This window comes from Manis pentadactyla, chromosome 3, assembly GCF_030020395.1.
Source record: "Manis pentadactyla isolate mManPen7 chromosome 3, mManPen7.hap1, whole genome shotgun sequence".
Lineage (NCBI taxonomy): Eukaryota > Metazoa > Chordata > Mammalia > Pholidota > Manidae > Manis > Manis pentadactyla.
In genome coordinates, this window is record NC_080021.1 from 208,146,694 (window position 1) to 208,168,618 (window position 21,925).

The window sequence follows — 21,925 nt, forward strand, 5'->3', positions numbered from 1 at the left end:
GTCACTTCCAAGGTGGGACAGACAATATCCTAATCTCTAGGTGCTTATGGAGTGTTCATTTTGGCAGTCAGCCTCTATAGGGTACTTTAAAAAAAGGGACAAGGCCAGAGAGGCAGCCAGTATCAGGGGTCTAACAAAGTGATGTAACAACAGGCAGGTCATCTTGGGAAGCATTCCTCAGGCGTCCAGGCAGGAGGTTGCATCAAGGAGGTCACATTGGCAAATAGGTAGGACCTAGCTACAAGGCTGAGGCCTATGGACATGATGGAGGCAGGGCCCTGTTAAGAAACAAACCAGGAGGGGGAGTCATTGTTTAGTAGATACAGAGTTTTTGTTGCAGATAATGAAAAAGTTTTGGGTGTAAATGACGTTAATGGTTACACAACATTGTGAGTGTATGTAATGCCACTGAGTTGCAAACTTTTGAATGCTTAAAATGATAAATATTATTATATGGTTTTTACTACAATTTTTTTTATCTGAAAAGACAGAAAGAAATAGACTAGGTTGTTAAGTTTACCAGACCAGGGAGGAGGCAGAAGTTCAAAAAATTAGAATTAGGGTCTATATATGAGAAAGGAGAAATGGATGCCAAGCCCCATTTCACATGTCCTTGGCGCACATCCTGCCTCCACGGTGCACAGAATCACTTCTGGGAGCTCTGTGTTTTTCCCTTAGGAAAATTGAAACTTGGGGATGATGGGTACAATCTGGCTGGGGTGAGGGGTGTTCTTAAACACTTTTTCTCAGGGGAGTGAACAAAACAGCTCTTTGTGGACACCTCTGGCAGCCTCTTCACTTGCCTGAGAAGGTTTTCTCTCTGAGCAGCTATTGTACCAGGTCCTGGGGATGGATCCTGGGGCAAAGACCACAGGGATTTGGGCAAGGGTGGAGGGTGAATTCTGCTGTGTGACAGGGAGCCCCTTTCACCAACCCTTGCCCAGGCCATGGCTAAGGGGCACCTTAAGAGCTGTAAGGCTATGGTTTTGGCTTGGATTTGCTTCTCAGAGTCCCCTCATACCCCCAGAACCACAGCCCTGTAGACCATGAGGCATCTAGGTGCAAGTACCCTTGGGGAGAAGGCCCCAATTCACATCCTAGCCCTCCCTTTTAGGAGTCAGGTCCTGGATCCTTGTGAAGTTGGCACAGTGCACCCTGGGCATCCCTGGCTTGGGAATGAAGGATGTGGTGGAAAAGGATGAGAATGGTGGGGGATGAGGTGCTGGGATGAGATGGAGAGATGGTAGAGTGTCATTGGGGATGAAGAGAGATGAAGGATAGCTTCATCAGATGCAGAAGTTTGATGGGATGTTATATAAAAGAGAGGAAAGGGGAAAAGAGGAGAAAGAACTGAGATTTAGGTACTCCCACAGTTATTCATTCAACAAATACTTATTGAGCATCTAAAATGTCCCAGATACTAAGGTAGGAGCTGGGATAGCAATGAGGAACTAGACAGAAATCTCAAGGAGCTTGGGGTCTAGTGTTGAAGACAGACCATCAGACAAGCAATTAAACCAAACTGTGATAAGTATTATGATGGGGGAACTAGGCAGGGCCAGGGGAGGAAAATGAGTTCATATTAATTAGAATTCGGTTCTGCTGTATATAAAAGACAACCAAAATAACTTGCTTAAATGAGATAAATGTTTATTTCTTTCTCACATAAAAGAAGTTCAAGGATGCAAAGGCAGCTCCACATGTCATCAGAGGTAGGGGCCATTATATTTTTGTTCTACCATGCTTGCATCTAACTTGAATCTTCAGTGTTACCTCATGGTCCAGAATGGCTGCTGGAGCTCCAAACTTTGCTTCTGAGTTAGGGCTGCAAAAAGAGGGCACAAAAGTGACCTCTCCCTGTTGAATCAACTCTCTTTGAGCAGCCTTCCTCAAAGTCCCATAAAATTTATATCTCCTCAGGAGACTTGGGGCTTGGCTGTACCCACTTCAAGGGAAACTGGGCAAAAATGTGGCCAGCTAAAATTCGGATTTTGGACATGAGAGGATACAAGATGGTGGCGTGAATAGGGCAGAGGAAATCTCCTCCAAAAACCATATATATTTTTGAAAATACAACAAATACAACTATGCCTAACAGACAGACCGGAAGATACAGTACAACAGCCAGGCTACATCTACATCTGCGAGAACTCAGCATCTCACAAAGGGGGTAAGATACAAAGCTGCGACCTGGCGGGATGCAAGCACTCCCCCCACCCTAGCTCTCTGGTGGAAGGAAAAGAATCAGGGTGGGGAGGGAGCGGAAGTGCAGGGCTGCTAAATAACCAGCCCTAGTAATCTGCACCGAGAGCACAGACACCCATTGCATGGTGTACTGGATATTAGAGAGACGGAGAAGTAAAATCTGCAAGCAGGTACCCACAGCCGGTTCCCCTGGGACAAAAGACAGCAAGTGCTTTTGAAAGTCTTAAAGGGATAGAGGCTTAACAGCTGGACAGAACCGTCCTGGCACACCCAGCCCAGCAGGCTGGGAATCTTGAGGAACTTCAGGTGCCCCAACCCCCTGGGTGGCAATGCAGCTCTGAAGCCCCTCACGGCAATAAGCAGCCTGCCATTAGTTCCCCCCAGCTGGCGCTGCCCTGCCACAGTGGCAGAGCAGCTGGAGAGTGGCCCTGCCCACAGCAACCACCCAGAGTCTCCTCCCAGTGTGCAGCTACCTGGGCCAGACCCAGAGGCTGCCACAGGTGCGCAGCTGCCCGGTGCAGAGGAAGCCGGGGCAAGGCTTGAAGGGGTGCCATTCTCAAAGGAGAGCACACCTGGTGTGTCTGCCACTCCCCGTAGGGCTCTGGGTTACCCCGAGGACTGCCCTGCCCACGGCAGCTCAGGGGATTAACCCAGAGGCTGCTCCCGGTGTGCGAGTAACTGACACAGGCAGCGGAGAAGGGCAAGGCAACCAGCAAGCAGGAAGGGACTTTGTTCTCCCAGCTGACACACACGCCACCTGCCTACGACTACATCTATCATCATGAAAAGGCAGAAGAATCTGGTCCAGTCGAGAATCACCCAGACAAGCCCTGAGAGAGGGCCTGGGGAGATAGATATAACCAATATTCCTGAAAAAGAATTCAAAATAAAGGTCATAGCCATGCTGATGGACCTGCAAAGAAATATGCAAGAGCTAAGGGATGAAGTCAGGAGGGAGATAACAGAAATGAAACAATCTCTGGAACGACTTAAGAGCAGACTGGATGAGGTGCAAGAGACTGTTAATGGAATAGAAATCAGACAACAGGAATACAGAGAAGCTGAGGCAGAGAGAGAGAGAAAAGGATCTCCAGGAATGAAAGAATATTGAGAGAATCACATGACCAATCCAAATGGAACAATATTCACATTATAGGGGTACCAGAAGAAGAAGAAGAGAGAGAAAAAGGGATACAAAGTGTCTTTGAAGAAATAATTGCTGAAAACTTCCCCAAACTGGGGGAGGAAATAGTCTCTCAGACCATGGAAGCCCACAGATCTCCCAACACAAGGGACCCAAGGAGGACAACACCAAGACATATAATAATTAAAATGGCAAAGATCAAAGACAAGGACAGAGTATTAAAGGCAGCCAGCGAGAGAAAAAAGATCACCTACAAAGGAAAACCCATCAGGCTACCATCAGACTTCTCAACAGAAACCTCCTTACAGGCCAGAAGAGAATAGCATGATATATTTAATGCAATGAAACAGAAGGGCCTTGAACCAAGAATACTGTATCCAGCACGATTATCATTTAAATATGAGGGAGGGATTAAACAATTCCCAGACAAGCAAAAGTTGAGGAAATTTGCCTCCCACAAACCACCTCTACAGGATATTTTAAAGGGACTGCTCTAGATGGGAGCACTCCTAAGGCTAAATAGATGTCACCAGAGAAAATAAAATCACACAAAAGAAAGCAGACCAACCAAATACTAATTAAAGGCAAAAAATAAAATCAACTATTCACAAAAGCAGTCAAAGGAAACACAAAAGAGTACAGAATAAAACACCTACCATATAAAGAATGGAGGAGGAGGAATAAGAAGGGAGAGAAAAAGAATCATCATACTGTGTTTATAATAGCTTAATAAGTGAGTTAAGTTAGATGGTTAGATAGTAAAGAAGCTACCCTTGAACCTTTGGTAACCATGAATCTAAAGCCTGCAATGGCAATAAGTACATATCTTTCAATAATCACCCTAAATGTAAATGGACTGAATGCACCAATCAAAAGACACAGAGTAATAGACTAGGTAAAAAAGCAAGACCCATCTATATGCTGCTTACAAGAGACTCACCTCAAATCCAAAGACATATACAGACTAAAAGTGAAGGGATGGAAAAAGATATTTCATGCAAACAATAAGGAGAAAAAAGCAGGTGTTGCAGTACTTGTATCATACAAAATAGACTTCAAAACAAAGAAAGTAACAAGAGATAAAGAAGGACATCGCATAATGATAAAGGGATCAGTCCAACAAGAGGATATAACCATTATAAATATGTACACACCCAACACAGGAGCACCGACATATGTGAAACAAATACTAACAGAATTAAAGGAGGAAATAGAATGCAATGCATTTGTTCTAGGAGACTTCAACACACCACTCACTCCAAAGGACAGATCCACCAGACAGAAAATAAGGACACAGAGGCACTGAACAACACACCAGAACAGATGGACCTAACAGACATCTACAGAACTCTACACTCAAAAGCAGCAGAATACACATTCTTCTCAAGTGCACATGGAACATTTTCCAGAATAGACCACATACTAAGCCATAAAATTCAGATTTTTATAATAAGTTGGAAAGAAAGAATGAATTCTGGGTTAGTTAGCACTCGCTGCCACAAAGTATTTTCATCTTTTGCATTCAATTTTCATGAATATTGCAGATCAAATGCTTAGAAACATGATGTTCAATTCTACCAAAATGTCAAAAAATATTATTTTTGGCAATACAAAGCATTTTCTAATAGAAGGCAGAATTCATAAAGAAATATATTTAAATATTTCATTTTAAGAACTTGATTTTAGGAAAAAAAGTGAGTTTTTCTGCCAGCATGCACTCAACCAGGGAGACGTTTTCTCAGGCCATCAGTGGCCAGGAAGGAGCAGACCATCAAGCAGATATTCAATGCAAGGGGTAGTACCAAAGGCCAGCTACTAGAAATCAGTGTCAGGCCAAGCTGGTCAAGTGGATGTGGCTACTATAAAATGATCCTCAGTTGTAGCAAAAAGGAAATTTATATGTTGATAACAAAGTTAGGGGGTTATGTCTGTGTTTGAGAACTTTTCTGTATCTTTTTTTGCGTTAGCAGTAACTTCTTATCCCCATCTCAGTGCCTGGCACCTGAGTCAGTGCTAATAACTGCGGGTTGCATAAATGCTGTCAATGAACTTGGCTCTGTAAGACTTCATCTTTTTACTTGCTTTTAATGTAGAATGGCTAGGAATTCATAACTTCCAGTTGCTACAGTATTTCAAAGGAATCCCAGGAGCTGAGTAAAAATGTGAAGGTTTGGAATGTGGTGCCAGAATTTGGTTTAATGCCTAAATTTGGGTCTCTGTATGGCAGATCTTGCTCCAGGGCCCTTACCTCTAATAGAAGCATTGGGAACCGTAAATAAGAACAATTCACTGGTTTTGATTAATCCATTTCATAACCGTTCTTTTTTGGGGTACTTATTTATTTACTGGGTTTATAATTAGGGCAGCCAATCAAAACTGAGTGATCTCATTACCATTTTTAAAATGGAAATAAATTACAAAGTAGTAGTAATTAAGTGTGGTTTTATTCTACTTGAGGCCTTAACTATAGGCATAAATAATACATATAAATCTTGTGAAATCTGAACCCTGAAAGAAATGAAACTGAGCACATTCCAAAAGAGTTAAGGAAGAATTTTAGATCTGTATGATCCCGTTTGAAAGACAACTAGCTATCATCTCTGGCAAGCTACTTAAGCCAGTGAGAATGGTTACCAAATAACATGCCTTATTGGGGCAAATAATGCCATTGAAAAAGCACTTTTACCTTAACCTTGCTATGTCATTCTCTACATTAATATTTATTTTAAAATTTATTCTTGTTCAAGTTGTTTTGCTTCCATGATCTTATGTGGGTTTTCACAACTCTAAACATGGTCATTAGGATAAATGTTTAATTCAGAGAGATCAAGGGCCACATAGCCAAATATGAGCAATTCCTGAGCTAGAAACCAGATAATGAATTTATTTCACAGATATTCAGTGTGTGCCCCCTCTTGGCAGGCACTGTGTCGAGTGCTGAGGAAGCAAACACAGGGACAAGTCTAGACTCTTCGGAACCTCAGTGTGTGAGGTTGAGAGTCAGTCTGCTGGGCTTGGGTCCTGATTCTGCTACTTGCTGCTTGATGTTGGGCAAATTACTTAATCATTTTGTGCCTCAGTTTTCCCATCTATCAAGGGGGATAATATAATACCCCTTATATAAATAAAATACATAAAATAAAATACCTACTTCATTGGGTTGTAGTGAGTTAGATTAATTAACTCTTGTAAAAAGTTTAGGACAGAATCTGACCTTGAGTCAGTCCTCAATAAAAGTAAGATTATTAGTGGGAAAGACAGACATTACTTAAATGAGCGTGCTTACGAGTGTGTAATGATAAACTTGAGATAAATCATTGGAAGGAAAGTAACAATTCTACAGAGCTTGTGTCTGGGACTCATGGAAGGTTCCCCAAGAAAATGGCTCTAAGTGGAGCTGTGAAAGATAAACTTGTGCAAACTATATGAGCATTCCAAACTGGGGTTGGGACTTTTAATTCCTGGATTCCTATATTATATATTCATTTTTAATACACCACAACTCTTAGCACAATTAACTTTAGATCAACTTGTTGGTCTGGAGCATCTGGAACCAATTTTTTTTTTTTTTTTTTAGTGATACAAAAACATAAGCCTGAAAGTCAGAAGACCAAAGTTCTAATTTTAGCTCTGCTATCAACTCAGTATAGGACTAGGGAAGAGCCTTTAGTCTGCTTCTGGAAATTATTTAGAAGTTAAAAAGAATGTTTTCCTCCAGACTAGAATCTGGTCATAAAAAACTGCCTGTGGTTTCCCCTTTCCATATCTATACTGTTTTTTTTTTTTTTTAACTATTTAAAAAAAATTTTTATCTTGATATCATTAATGTACAATTACTTGAACAACATTATGGTTACTAGACTCCCCCCATTATCAAGTCCCCCCCACAAACCCCATCAGTCACTGTCCATCAGCGTAGCAAGATACTGCAGAATCATTACTTGTCCTCTCTGTATATACTGCCTTTCCTGTGTCCTCCCACCTACATTATCTGTGGTCATCGTAATGCCCCATTTTCCCCCTTATCCCTCCCTTCCTACCCACCCTCCCCAGTCCCTTTCCCTTGGTAACTGTTAGTCCATTCTTGGGTTCTGTGAGTTTGCTGCTGTTTTGTTCCTTCAGTTTTTTCTTTGCTCTTATACTCCACAGATAAGTGAAATCATTTGATACTTGTCTTTCTCTGCCTGGCTTATTTCACTGAGCATAATACCCTCTAGCTCCATCCATGTTGTTGCAAATGGTAGGATTTCTTTTCTTCTTATGGCTGAATAATATTCCATTGGGTATATGTACCACATCTTTATCCATTCATCTACTGATGGACACTTAGGTTGCTTCCATTTCTTGGCTATTGTAAATAGTGCTGCGATAAATATAGGGGTGCATATGTCTTTTTCAAACTGGGCTCCTGCATTCTTAGGGTAAATTCCTACGAGTGGAATTCCTGGGTCAAATGGTATTTCTATTTTTATTTTTTGAGGAACCTCCATACTGCTATCCACAATGGCTGAACTAATTTACATTCCCACCAGCAGTGTAGGAGGGTTCCCCTTTCTCCACATCCTTGCCAACATTTGTTGTTGTTTGTCTTTTGGATGGTGGCCATCCTAATTGGTGTGAGGTGATATCTCATTGTGGTTTTAATTTGCATTTCTCTGATGATTAGCGATGTGGAGCATCTTTTCATGTGCCTGTTGGCCATCTGGATTTCTTCTTTGGAGAAGTGTCTGTTCAGCTTCTCTGCCCATATTTTAATTGGACTATTTGCTTTTTGTTTGTTGAGGTGCATGAGCTCTTTATACAATTTGGATGTCAACCCCTTATTGGATATGTCATTTAGGAATATATTCTCCCATACTGTAGGATGTCTTTTTGTTCGAGTGATGGTATCCTTTGCTGTACATAACCTTTTAGTTTGATGTAGTCCTATTTGTTCATTTTTGCTTTTGTTTCCCTTGCCTGGGGAGATATGCTCATGAAGAAGTTGCTCATGTTTATGTCCAAGAGATTTTTGCCTATATTTTTTTCTAAGAGTTTTATGGTGTCATGACTTACATTCAGGTCTTTGATCCACTTTGAGTTTTTGTGTATGGGGTTAGACAGTAATTCAGTTTCATTCTCTTACATGTAGCTGTCCAGTTTTGCCAACACCAGCTGTTGAAGAGGCTGTCATTTCCCCATTGTGTATCCATGGCTCCTTGAGCACATATTAATTGACCATATATGCTTGAGTTTATGTCTGGACTCTCTAATCTGTTCCACTGGCCTATGGGCCTGTTCTTGTGCCAGTACCAAATTGTCTTGATTACTGTGGCTTTGTAGTAGAGCTAGAAGTCAGGGAGTGTAATTCCACCTGCTTTATTCTTCCTTCTCAGGATTGTTTTGGCTATTCGGTGTCTTTTGTTATTACATATGAATTTTAGAACTATTTGCTCTCGTTCATTGAAGAATGCTGTAGGTATTTTGATAGGCATTGCATTGAATCTGTAGATTGCTTTAGGCAGGATAGCCATTTTGACAGTATTAATTCTTCCTAGCGAAGAGCATGGGATGAATTTCCATTTATTAGTGTCCTCTTTAATTTCTCTTAAGAGTGTCTTGCAGTTTTCAGCATACAGGTCTTTCACTTCCTTGGTTAGGTTTAGTCCTAGGTATTTCATTCCTTTTGATGCAATTGTAAATGGAATTGTTTTCCTGATTTCTCTTTCTGTTAGTTCATCATTAGTGTATAGGAAAGCAACAGATTTCTGTGTATTAATTTTGTATTGTGTAACTTTGCTGAATTCAGATATTAGATCTAGTAGTTTTGGAGTGGATTCTTTAGGGTTTTTTATGTAGAGTATCATGTCATCTGCAAACAGGAAAAATTTGACTTCTTCCTTGCCTATCTGGATGCCTTTTATTTCTTTGTGTTGTCTGATTGCCGTGGCTAGGACCTCCAGAACTATGTTGAATAAAAGTGGGGAGAGTGGGCATCCTTGTCTTGTTCCCCATCTTAAAGGAATAGCTTTCAGCTTCTGGCTGTTAAGTATAATGTTGGCTGTGGGTTTATCATAGATGGCCTTTATTATGTTGAGGTACTTGCCATCTATACCCATTTTGTTGAGAGTTTTTATCATGAATGGATGTTGAATTCTGTCAAATGCTTTTTCAGCATCTATGGAGATGATCATGTGGTTTTTGTCCTTCTTTTTGTTGATGTAGTTATGTTGATGGATTTTCGAATGTTGTACCTTCCTTGCATCCCTGGGATGAATCCCACTTGATCATGATGGATGACCTTTTTGATGTATTTTTGAATTTGGTTTGCTAATATTTTGTTGAGTATTTTCGCATCTATGTTCATCAGGGATACTGGTCTGTAATTTTCTTTTTTTGTGGTGTCTTTCCTTGATTTTGGTATTAAAGTGATGTTGGCCTCGTAGAATGACTTTGGGAGTATTCCCTCCTCTACTTTCTGGAAAACTTTAAGGAGGATGGGTATTAGGTCTTCACTAAATGATAAAATTCAGCAGTGAAACCATCTGGTCCAGGGGTTTTGTTCTTAGGTAGTTTTTTGATTACCAATTCAATTTCTTTGCTGGTAATTGGTCTATTCAGATTTTCTGTTTCTTTCTGGGTCAGCCTTGGAAGGTTTTATTTTTCTAGAAAATTGTCCATTTCTTCTAGGTTATCCAGTTTGTTATCATATACTTTTTCATAGTATTCTCTCATAATTCTTTGTATTTCTGTGGTTTCTGTAGTGATTTTTCCTTTTTTATTTCTGATTCTGTTTTTTATGTGTGTAGACTCTCTTTTTTTCTTGATAAGTCTAGCTAGGGGTTTATCTATTTTGTTTATTTTCTCGAAGAACCAGCTTCTCCTTTCATTAATTCTTTCTATTGTTTTATTCTTCTCAATTTTATTTATTTCTGCTTTAATCTTTATTATGTCCCTCCTTCTACTGAGTTTGGGCCTCCTTTGTTCTTCCTTTTCTAGTTTCATTAATTGTGAGTTTAGACTGTTCATTTGGGATTGTTCTTCTTTCCCGAGGTAGGCCTGTATTGCAATATATTTCCCTCTTAGCATGGGCTTCACTGTGTCCCATAGATTTTGTGTTGTTGAATCATTGTTGTCATTTGTCTCCATATATTGCTTGATCTCTGTTTTTGTTTTGTCATTGATCCATTTATTATTTAGGAGCATGTTATTAAGCCTCCATGTGTTTGTGGGCCTTTGCATTTTCTTTGTGTAATTTATTTCTAGTTTCATACCTTTGTGATCTGAGAAGCTGGTTGGTACAATTTAAATCTTTTTGAATTTACTGAGGTTCTTTTTGTGGCCTAGTATATGATCTATTCTTGAAAATGTTCCATGTGCACTTGAGAAGAATGTGCATCCTGTTGCTTTTGGATGGAGTGTTCTGTAGATGTCCATTAGGTCCATCTGTTCTAATATGTTGTTCAGTGTCTCTGTCTCTTTACTTATTTTCTGTCTGGTTGATCTGTCCTTTGGCATGAGTGGTGTGTTGAAGTCTCCTAAAAGTAATGCACTGCTTTCCTCCTTCAGTTCTGTTAGTATTTGTTTCACATATGTAGGTGATCCTGTGTTGGGTGCATAGATATTTATAACAGTTACATCCTCTTGTTGGACAGACCCCTTTATCATTATGTAATGTCCTTCTTTGTCTCTTGTGACTTTCTTTGTTTTGAAGTCTATTTTGTCTGATATAAGTACTGGAACTCCTGCTTTTTTCTCCCTGTTAGTTGCATGAAATATCTTTTTCCATCCCTTTACTTTCAGTCTGTGTATGTCTTTGGGTTTGAAGTGAGTCTCTTGTAGGCAGCATATACATGGGTCTTGTTTTTTAATCCATTCAGTGACTCTATGTCTTTTGATTGGTGCATTCAGACTATTTACATTTAGGGTGATTATCAATAGGCATGTACTTATTGCCATTGCAGGCTGTAGATTCGTGGTTACCAAAGGTTACTATCAGTCTAATTTAACTCACTTTGTGTGCTATTATAAACACAGCTGAAAGGTTCTTTTTTTGTTTTCCTACTTTTTCATCCTCCATTCTTTGTATGTTATGAATCATATTCTGTACTCTTTGCCTATCCCTTGGGTGACATCTATTTAGCCTTAGGAAGGAACACTTCCATCTATAGCAGTCCATCCAAAATGCACTATAAAGGTGGTTTGTGGGAGGTAAATTCTCTCAACTTTTTCTTATCTGGAAATTGTTTAACTCCTCCTTCAAATTTAAATGATAACCTTGCTGGGTAGAGTATTCTTGTTTCAAGGCCCTTCTGCTTCATTGCATTAAATATATCTTGCCACTCCCTTCTGGCCTGTAAGGTTTCTGTTGAGAAGTCTGATGATAGCCTGATGGGTTTTTCTTTATATGTGATCTTTTTTCTCTCTCTAGCTGCTTTTAAAAGTCTGTCTTTATCCTTGATCTTTGCCATTTTAATTATTATGTCTTGATGTCTTCCTTGGGTCCCTTGTGTTGGGAGATCTGTGCACCTCCATGGCTTGAGAGACTATCTCCTTCCCCAGATTGGGGAAGTTTTCAGCAATTACCTCCTCTGTGACACTTTCTATCCCTTTTCCTCTCTCTTCTTCTTCTGGTACCCCTATAATATGAATATTCTTCCATTTGGATTCATCACAAAATTCTCTCAATATTCTTTCATTATTAGAGATCCTTTTTTCTCTTTGTGCCTCAGCTTCTTTATATTCCTCTTCTCTAATTTCTATTCCATTTACCATCTCTTCTTCTACATCTAATCTGCTTTTAAATTCCTCCATTGTATGTTTCACTTCAGATACAGAATTTCTTAATGATTGAATCTCCGACTTAAATTCGTTCCTGAGTTTCTGAATATTTTTCTGTACCTCCATAAGCATGTTTATGATTTTTATTTTGAACTCTCTTTCAGGCAGATTGGTGAGTTCAGTTTCATTAGGCCCTTTTTCTGGGGTTTGTGAGATTTTGGTCTGAATCATGTTCTTTTGACGTTTCATATTTCTGTGTGGTGCCCTCTAGTGCCCAGAAGCTCCAGTCTCAGGAGGTGCTCAGCCCCTAGAGTGAGGTTGGGTGTCGTAGGGGAGCGGAAATGGTTCCTGCATCTTTCTCTTCACTGTGTCAAAGGGAAAGGAGAGGGTCTGGGTCACTGCAGCAGCCAGGCAGACATTGGCAAAGTTCTGGAGGAGAGAGAACCGATCTTGGGGTGCATTCCAGATTTTCTCCAGGTTTGTGTAAACGAGGAGGGAGCCAGCAGAGAAGGGGAGAGCACCTAAAACAGTAAGGGAAACTCCTCGATAAAGGGCCAGGAATCCTTCCTGTTGATAAACAGTAGAAAAAGCATGGAGGATCCCCCTGTAAGATGGTTCCAGCATGTTCTGCACAATCAACCGGGTTTTGATGAGGTCTGTAGGATATATCACAATGGTGGAAACCATGTCTGCGAGACTCCCAGCCATGATGGAACTCCACTGGGAAATATGGCCCAAGTCATCAGTGAACAGCATGACAAACTTGCGGTAGGCGGCGAGCTGCACGGCACTGCAGGGGAAGAGGCGCAGGCACGCCACCGCGTTCCCCTTCCACAGGGCCCGGGGCCCCTCGGCCTGCCACACCCGGAGCCCCGCGGCCCCCGGCCCCCGGGCGCGGCCCCGCACGACGCCGACCTGGGCCAGCACGGTGGCGAGCTCCAGCGGCGCGGTGAGGCTGAGGCTCAGCGCTCCCGCCAGCCCGGCGCACAGCAGCCGTTGGCTGCCCGTCAGCCGGCCGTCCCGCCGCCAAGTCACCATCGCGCTTTGCGGGCCCGAGCCCCGGCCCACCTGGGAGACCGCGTGGCTCGGGCCGGAGGTGGCCGGGCTTCGGCGTCTATACTGTTTTATTGTCATAAAATATTCAAGTCTTTACTCCTGCTTGTGAAAATACTACCCACTCTCCAAGCTCCATCTCAAATGTGCAGAATGGGGGGTAGGTGTTTTTATCTGCCAGTCTTCCTATTTTTACAGAGAAGAGATCTTCCACTACTACCGCCTACACTAGCTAGTAGAAGAACCCTTTTCTTAATTTTTTTTGTATTGAGGTGAAACCCACAAAACATTAAAACAACCATTTTAAAGTGAACGATTCAGTGGTATTTAATATATTCACAATGTTATGCAACCACAGTCTTCATCTAATTCCAAAATATTTTCATTGCTCTAAAATAAAATCCCTTACCCATTAAGCAGTTGCTCCTTATTTCCCACCACCCCCATTTCCCTACCCTCAACCACATCAATGGCAGTCAGTCAGTCTCCCCTCTCCCTAACCCAAGCTCCTATTCAAATGCATCTTAGACACTAAGTGCTCAAGTCACACTGCAGTAAAGTGAAGTAAATTGTGTGCAGTGGTTTTACCATCGGATTTTTCAGCCATTGATTCTAGGGCCATGCAATTACCTACTTACTTAGGGTCCTAGAATTTTGATGTTGGAAACTGCCCCTTTCAATTGATTCCTGTAACATTGTTGACTATGACCACAGAATGGTCTTTGTGCACCGGCAACCACAGCACCTCAGCAACACACAGACCTGCAAGAGATGACAATGCACAGAAACATATTAGGGGTTCTTCATCTTCTCTAAAATTCTTGTTTTTTCCTGACTTTGAGGAAAAGAAAAAATGATATTAAGTTTACTTTTCTGTATTTCTCTCTTCTTGAAGTTTCTACTTATGTTTATTCCCCTAATCAATTGATATTTTGGGAGTCTCCCATGAGCCAGTCACTGCTCTAGCCATTGCAGATACAGTAGTGAACAAGATGGGAAAACTCTTCCCTCTAATGAGGGAAACATAAATATGTGATGATCAGGAAGTGATACATAGTATAAAGCAAGCAAGGTAGGGTCCTGGGGGACAGGACATGATAAAGGATGAATCCTCTTTTAAGAGAGGCTGGCCTGGAAAGGCCTGAAAGATGTGACAGAGTGAGCCATGGGACTATCTGGGGGACATATCTTCGTCTCGAACATTCAAATAATGGCCATAAATAAGGAATCTTTATTATGATTATTTGTAAAATTAAAAAAACTCACTTTTTGTTATAGAAAAATTCAAACCATATACAAAGTAGAGAGAATGGTATGATGAACCCCCAGGTATCAATTACCCAGTTTCAGTGATTATCAATGTATGGCCAGTTTTTCTTCCTCTGTGCCCATCTCTCCCTACATTCTCTGGATTATTTTGAAGCAAATCCTAGCATCATATTATTTTATCTATAAATAATTTAGTGTATATATCTCAAAGATAATAACTTCCCTTTTAAAGCCTCCCCTTCAAAAAGTGATAATTTCTTAATGTCATCAAATATCCAGTCAGTGTTCATGTTACCCCCAACAGTGCATAAGCTAAAAAAAAAAAAAGAACATGGAGTAAATTCCATTAGCTCTAAAATAATTTCCTTAAAGACACTAAGGTATAGTGTTAATTATACACTCGCAACTTTTTTTAGGTACAGTCTGTTCTGTTACAGGTGTAGACCTGAACTGTAACTTAGTTCATACAGACTGATAAAATAAGGGGATGATAGCAATGTATCTCATTGATTCATATGCACTTTTTTCTAGCACATTATTATTTTTGCCACCGTGTAATAGCAGCTGAACATAAAGTACTCTACACAGTCGAGCACAGCCAACAAATGGGAAGTAAGAGTACTAAGACATGACGCCTACTCACCTTACATTCTCCCCTTACCTCAGCATGGCCATCAGCTTCCCCAGATGTCTGTGCATTTTGTTGTCTCAGTAACTCAGCTGTCTCAGCCTTCCCTCACACCACCTTCCATCAAGCTACCTTTATTTATTTTTTTCTTTTAAAGATACTGTGCTTATTGTCAATGTTGTTCATGTAAAAACTTCATAAAGATTGTATATCAATGATACTTTAATTAAAAAAAAAGATACTGTGTTTACTGAAATGGTTTTCCTTAGAATTTAATATCTTTCTAAGGTTATCAGAATGGAGCTCTTTTGTTCCTGTTGTTAATGCTCTGGTTAAAAAGTTGCACAGATTTTTTAGCAGCCTGTCCCAATCCTATTTTTTAATGTAGCAAAAAGGTTATTAATTATTATGGAACCCATTTAATGGGTGAAAATATTGAATTGTGAAAAATCAAATAAATATCCTTAAAAATAATTTACAAATGGGTCTGATTTGCACTGCTACCCATAATCTGGGGAGAACTTAGTAATGAGCCCTGTTTTTATCCCCTACCTCAAACTCCCAGCAAATCAAAAAGGTTTTAGGAAAGTAGGAACTTAAAATTGTTGCTCACAAAACAATGGCTTATAAAAACATTAAATAAGCAAAATATGTTAAAAAACATAGATACTGCTTTTTTTACCCTAGGTTATAATGAAAGTCTAAATATGTTATCAAAGTTCTGGGTGAACTGTTAATAAAATGATAAACATATTACAATGAACAAACTATTCTCAATTCAGTATTAGCTGCCTACCTTCATTTGAAATGCCAACACCTACAATTTCCCAGGTAGTTACAAAATCGGGTAGCATCAACTCCAGCTGATGCCTGGAAAATGAAATGTTTCAGAGCTGTCAAACACAGGTGAGCCTTAATTGACTTGGAACCAACCTAACATCATCTCCTATTAATCAGAATGTTCGTAATTTTCCCATATAGCTCTTGAAGCAAATCACAAGAAGACAAAGATAAATCAGTGGCCATGGGTAGAGGTGAGGTTAAGAAAAGAGCAGAGATCTCTTATACACTTATAGCCTATATATCTATTAGGTTGAACCATATGAAAACTGCTGTTGTGTAGGTAAAGAATATTTGGATATAGGCAGATACATATGATTTGCCATGGAATGACTGCTTGTGTTTCCCTAAATTGGTATGTCAAAATCTAATCCCCAGTATTTGTGGTGGGAGTCTTTGGGGGATGATTAGGTCATGAAGGTGGAGCCCTCATGAATGGGACTAGTGCCCTTATAAAAGAGGTCCCCAGGAATTCCCTCATCCCTTCTGCCATGAGGGGTCACAGTGAAAAACCATCCATCTGTGAACCAGAAATCAGGCTTTCACCAGACACTGAATCTGCTGCTATCTTGATCTTGGACTTCCTAGCCTCCAGAACTGAGAGAAATAAATTTCTGTAGTTTATAAGCCACTTAGCCTGTGGTATTCTGTTATAGTAGTCCAAACAGACCAAGGCATGGTTCAACTTAATATATACTCCCATGTTTTGTTTTCATTTCCCTACTTTTATAAATTGAAAGGACTGTGATTAGTTATCAGATAAAAATTAAACTATACTGTGAGCCCTCCTAAGAAAAGTAGAATATACAAAAATAGTTGAAACAAAAGGAATATCAGAATACCAAAGTCCATTAGAATCTTTTCAGTGGACATTTCCTAAGTGCCTATCATGTATACAGCACAGTCCTAAGACTAAGAACGGGGATAAATAACAAAGGGTCTGTCTTCAAGGAATGCACTCTAGAAGAGGAGAGAGATATATGAACAAATACATTATCACAGACAGTAATAGGTGCTTCAATAGAAGCATGTACAAACTACAGTGAGATTCCAGAGAAATAGCATTTGACTTCTTGGGAGCCACTTTTTGGATAACCCAGTGTCTGAGCTGGGTTATCATATGTGGAATGCAGCTTGTCAGGAGTGGGGGGTTATGAGGGAGGAGTTCCAGGAAAAGGTATGAGGAGAGCAAGTATTGCTGGAGCAGAAAGGGCACAATAGGGGATAGAGGCAAAGGCTGCCAGGAGAAGAGCTTGAGCTGTTGTTAAGCCCCTGGATGAGAATGCCTTAATCTACATAGATTTTGCCTAATAGGTCACAGAGAAGTGGCCTTAGGTGGGGAAGTGGCATGCTTAGACTTGGATTTTAACATAATCACAGGGGCAGCTGTGCCTGGATAATTGGAATGGAGATGTGGACAAGGCTGGAATCAGAGTAAAGGAGGCTGTTGCACATCAGGTAGGTCGTGACAACTAAATAAAATCTGATTACTTCCCAAGGCTTATGGATAATCAATGTTTAACAGTGTTTGTTTGTTATATGAGGAAAATATTGTCTCCTTTTGTTTGTTATATAGATAAGTAACATTGGAAGTACATACTTACATGCACAGTATACGTTGTTGGAGAATTTGTCATAAAACAGTTGTCTAGGAAGACTGAAATAATTATAAAGAAATTCAAAGCCCAGATACCACCCCAATTACGTGCTCAGAAAAATGGCATTCTTCTACAAAGATCATTAGTTCTGCAATTAATTCTACTACTGAGGGAAAAAACAGCTCAACAACCAATCAAAGATGTCAGTGCTATCTTTAATTATCAAAGAAATCCTTGGAAGAGTGACAGACCATTTATTTATCATATTTGAATATTTTAAAAAATTCCTAAGGAAAAGAAAGATAAAGTCTTAAATACCTTTTAGGAACATGATATATGTTCCATAACCAGTTTTCTAAAAAAATGCTGCTTACAAATTCTCTGATATGCATGGTTGGTCCCTCTGAATTAGAAATATAAAACACAGAGTAAACATAACATGCAATAGTTACCTGTTAAAGTAGGGTGGTTAACTTTTAATTACAGATTTTGAGGAATTTGGTCAAACATTTAATTTTTGTGATATCAAAATACAAAAATAAAGTCCTTGGTTAAAGGTGTCTTAAATACATTAAATGTAAAAAGCAAGGTACAGAATGGTAATACCTCATAAGTATAAAACAAAATATATATAGATATAGATACAGATGTAGATATGTGTAAATGTGTGGCCAGGCAGAGAATATTTATGGAAGGATATAAACAACAGCAATATCTTGGAAAGCAGTACTATTTTTATAATAAAAACTAGTGTAAATTTTTAACAAAAGGATAAAGAAGAAGGATGTACCAAAACGAATCAACAAAAAGCAAGAAAGGATATAAAGAAATAATAAGAAAGCATATTCAGTAGAAAGCTGAACGTTTACATAAAAGAACAGGAATAAGTACAAACTCAACAAACATGAATGGGCTTAATATGTATTCCATTAAAATTCAGACATTCTCTAAACAGGTAATAAATAAAAAAAACTCATTTAGATTTAAAACATATACATAACCACCAAATGATATAGAAAAATTGAAAAGAAAGGAATAGAAAGCCATATATCAGCCAAATACTGGCAAAAAGTAAGTTGGTAGTTAAATTATAACTTCTGATAAAATAGAGAACTCAAAACATTTAAATGGGATAAAGAGAAACATTTTATGTGGACAAAGTCACAATCTACCAAAAAGAGATAGTCATAAATCTTTATGCACGTAAAACCATAGTTTAAAAATATATACAGCAAAAACTGTAAGAAATACAAGACATCTTAACAATTCAAATATTAAAAACAAATGTAATTAACTTAAAAAGTTAAAAGAAATAACAAAACAAACTTAAAGTAGAAGAGATTAATGAACTGTTTAGGGAGAAAGCAATAAAATAGAAAACAATTATAGATGTCATCAACAAAATTAAAAGTTGTTTCTTTGAAAAGACAAATACAATGGAGAAAACTGGCAAGTCTGACCAAGAAGAAAAGAGGACACAAATTAACTACAGGGAAATATTTTTGTAAACTTGGAGTAAGGAAAGCTTTTCTACTGAAGATACCAACACCAGGAGCTCTAGGCAGATTTGACACCTAAATATTAAATACTGTAAACAAAGGTTAAAAGACCAATGGATTGGGAGAAAATTCTTGCAACATATTTATCATATTTTTATGTGTTTTTCACGTATATGTGCGTGTATTACATATATTTGCAACTTACATAACAGTCAAGGATTTCTCTCCATGATGTTTAACAATGCCTATAAAATGATAAGCCAAAGGGAGACCAGCCAAAGCAAAAATCGACAAAAGTATAAAAGGTTAATTAATGGGAGGAATATCACTGGCCAACAAACACATATAAACATATGCAATTATTGTCAATTTACATGAAATCAATTTGTTAAATCAAATGAGATATCATTTTTGACTCATCAGATTGGCAAAAGTTATAGATGGATAATATCCCATTTTGGCTAGGAGGTTGGTGGGAGTGGGAATTGGTACCATCTTTTCAGACATGAGCCTACTCTTTGATTCAGCAATCCTACCTATGACAATGACATCTATCTTATATAAAAAATACACATATGCACGGAGAAGCAAAACAATGCTTTTCTTTGCAGGACTGTTTCTAATACTGAAAATTTGGGAACAAATTATATAGCCATTGTAGCTGGTTGAACAGTGGCCCCCAAAAAATATTTCCGAATCCTACCTCTTACCCAAGGAAAATAAAATCAATAATTTAAAAAGATATATACACCCCTGTATATTGCAGCATTATTTGCAATAACCAAGATATGGAAGCAACCTAAGTATCCATCAATAGATGAATGGATAAAAATGTGGTACACATATATATAATGGAATATCACTAAGCCATAAAAAAGAATGAAATCTTGTCCTCTAAGACAACACGGATGGACCTAGAGAGCATTATGCTAAGTGAAGTCAGAGAAAGACAAATGCCATATGATTTCACTTATAGGTGGGATCTGAAAAACAAAATGAATGAACAAAGAAACAAAACAGACTAAAAAACACAGAGAATGGACTGTTGGTTATCATGGGGGGTGTTAAGTGAAACAGGTGAAGAGGATAAAGAGATTTAAACCTTAAATTTGACACAGGGATGTAAGTGCAGCATAGCGAATACTGCCAATAGTATTGTTAATATCTTTGTATGGTGACAGATGGTATTTACACTTACCATAGTGTGCTTTTAATAATGTATATAATTGTCAAATCACTGTGATACATATCTAGAACCAATATAACATTGTGTATCAACCATATTTCAATAAAAAAAAAATCCTAGCCCCTGGTATCTGAAAATGTGACCTTATTTGGGAATAGAGTCTTCATAAATGGAATTCAGGACTGAGAAATGAGATCACCCTGGATTCGGGTGAGCCCTAAGTCCTGATAAGGTGTCCTTATAAGAGAGAGAAAAGAAGACACAGAAACACAGAAGAGACTACCATGTGAAGACAGAGGCAGAGACTGGAGTGATGTTATCTATAAACCAAGGAACACCAGGAGCCAACAGAAGCTCAAAGAGGCAAGGAAGTATCCTTCCTAGAGACTTTGGAGGGAGTATGGTCCTACTGACAACTTGAATCTCAACTTCTGACCTCCAGAACCATAAGAAAACAAATTTCTGTTATTTTAAGTTACCAGGTTTGTGGTAATTTGTTATGGCAGCCCTAGGAAACTACCCATTAATGTGTAATGGTTAAATAAATTAAGGCATAACAATATTTTCAAATATTAGATGATCATTACAAAGCATGAGGCAGCTTTTTCTCTGTCTTGATGTGAAAATAAGTTTGTGATATTTTGCCAACATTAAAAAAGGCACATTGCAGAAGTATATGTAGCCCATTTATGTAGCATGATCCCATTTTTGTAGAATTCTGTTGGCAATAGTTAACACTATGGGGCCAAGGGAGTATAAGAAAACTGACATGTTTTTTAATGCTTAATCTTAAATTTTTAATTGTTTTTCCTCTAAATTTTGTTGTTTGGCTTTTTTTAAGCTTGTAGGCTATACTGCCTTCATATATATTTTAAATCTTTAAAAAAGTTTTTTCAATGAAAATACGTACATTCATAAGGCTCAGGAGGATTTCCCCACAATATTGTTATTATTAAGGATTTAAGATAAGTTTTAAATTTTAAAGTATTTTTCAGAGCTTACACTTTTACAGGTTAATGGAAAGGCACAAAGAAGTTATTAAGTATTTTTTTAAAGTTATTTAATAAGGAAACAAATTTGTGACTATGAGAGGTGATAGATGTTAACTAAACATTGTGGTGATCATTTCATCATATACATAATTCAATTATTATGCTGTACACCTTAAACTTATACAATGTTACATGTCAATTATATCAGTAAAACTGGAAAAAAATTTTAAATATAAGACGTAAAAATATAATTAAAAAATTAAAATATTCACTTTTTAAAGTACAAGGTCAAACTAAAGTTGCAATAATTTTTCTTAGTTATTCTCTGTCTTAAATTGCATGATCTCCACAGTTGTGTAGTTAAATAGAGTTCAGGTAAAACCAAAGAAAATAGGTTGAAAAGTAGACAGTAAAATTAAACAAAATTTTACTACATTGTACTAATCAATATTTTCCACACAAACCATGTGAAACTGAACTAAAGGAAATTCTTTTCTACATATATTTATGTGGTTCCTTATACTAATACTTCTTGTTGGCTATACTTTGTGGCAGAATCAAGAATAATATTTTGATTCTTCAAAGTATATTATTTTCTTTATGAGAGATTTTAAGTATCATGTGTGGCGAATGATATATGCACAAAATGAGTATCACAGAATTATTTAGTCAAATATTTTCATTTTACAAATTAGCTCTTAGAGAATAAATAATGAGCTGCAGCCATTACACAGTGACTTAGTAGTAAAGC

At 38.4% G+C, this 21,925-nt stretch overlaps 2 protein-coding genes across 3 annotated transcripts in view; both read right to left on the bottom strand.

Moving 5' to 3' along the window:
- Positions 1-1,629: 1,629 nt before the first annotated feature.
- The window catches only part of LOC118927371 (complement C5-like), a 45,374-nt gene continuing 25,078 nt past the window's right edge, over positions 1,630-21,925 (bottom strand). The window contains exons 18-21 of one of the 2 annotated variants that reach the window (XM_036915482.2): positions 17,816-17,900; positions 15,856-15,929; positions 13,801-13,924; positions 1,630-1,825 (exon numbers count right to left, since the gene is read on the bottom strand). In XM_036915482.2, coding sequence (XP_036771377.2) covers positions 13,839-13,924; positions 15,856-15,929; positions 17,816-17,900 — 245 coding nt within the window. In that variant the 3' untranslated portion in view covers positions 1,630-1,825; positions 13,801-13,838. The remainder of the gene's footprint in view (positions 1,826-13,800; positions 13,925-15,855; positions 15,930-17,815; positions 17,901-21,925) is intronic. The other variant, XM_057498985.1, reaches the window with a different exon arrangement.
- Positions 7,408-13,167, bottom strand: LOC130683034 (solute carrier family 25 member 43-like). The gene has a single exon (XM_057498986.1). The coding sequence runs from the start codon at positions 13,145-13,147 to the stop codon at positions 12,410-12,412; it is 738 nt and encodes a 245-aa protein (XP_057354969.1). The 5' UTR covers positions 13,148-13,167; the 3' UTR covers positions 7,408-12,409.

Bases quoted from the DNA above. Each gene is read 5' to 3' on its own strand.
- LOC130683034 (XM_057498986.1), bottom strand. From the start codon at position 13,147: ATGGTGACTTGGCGGCGGGACGGCCGGCTGACGGGCAGCCAACGGCTG.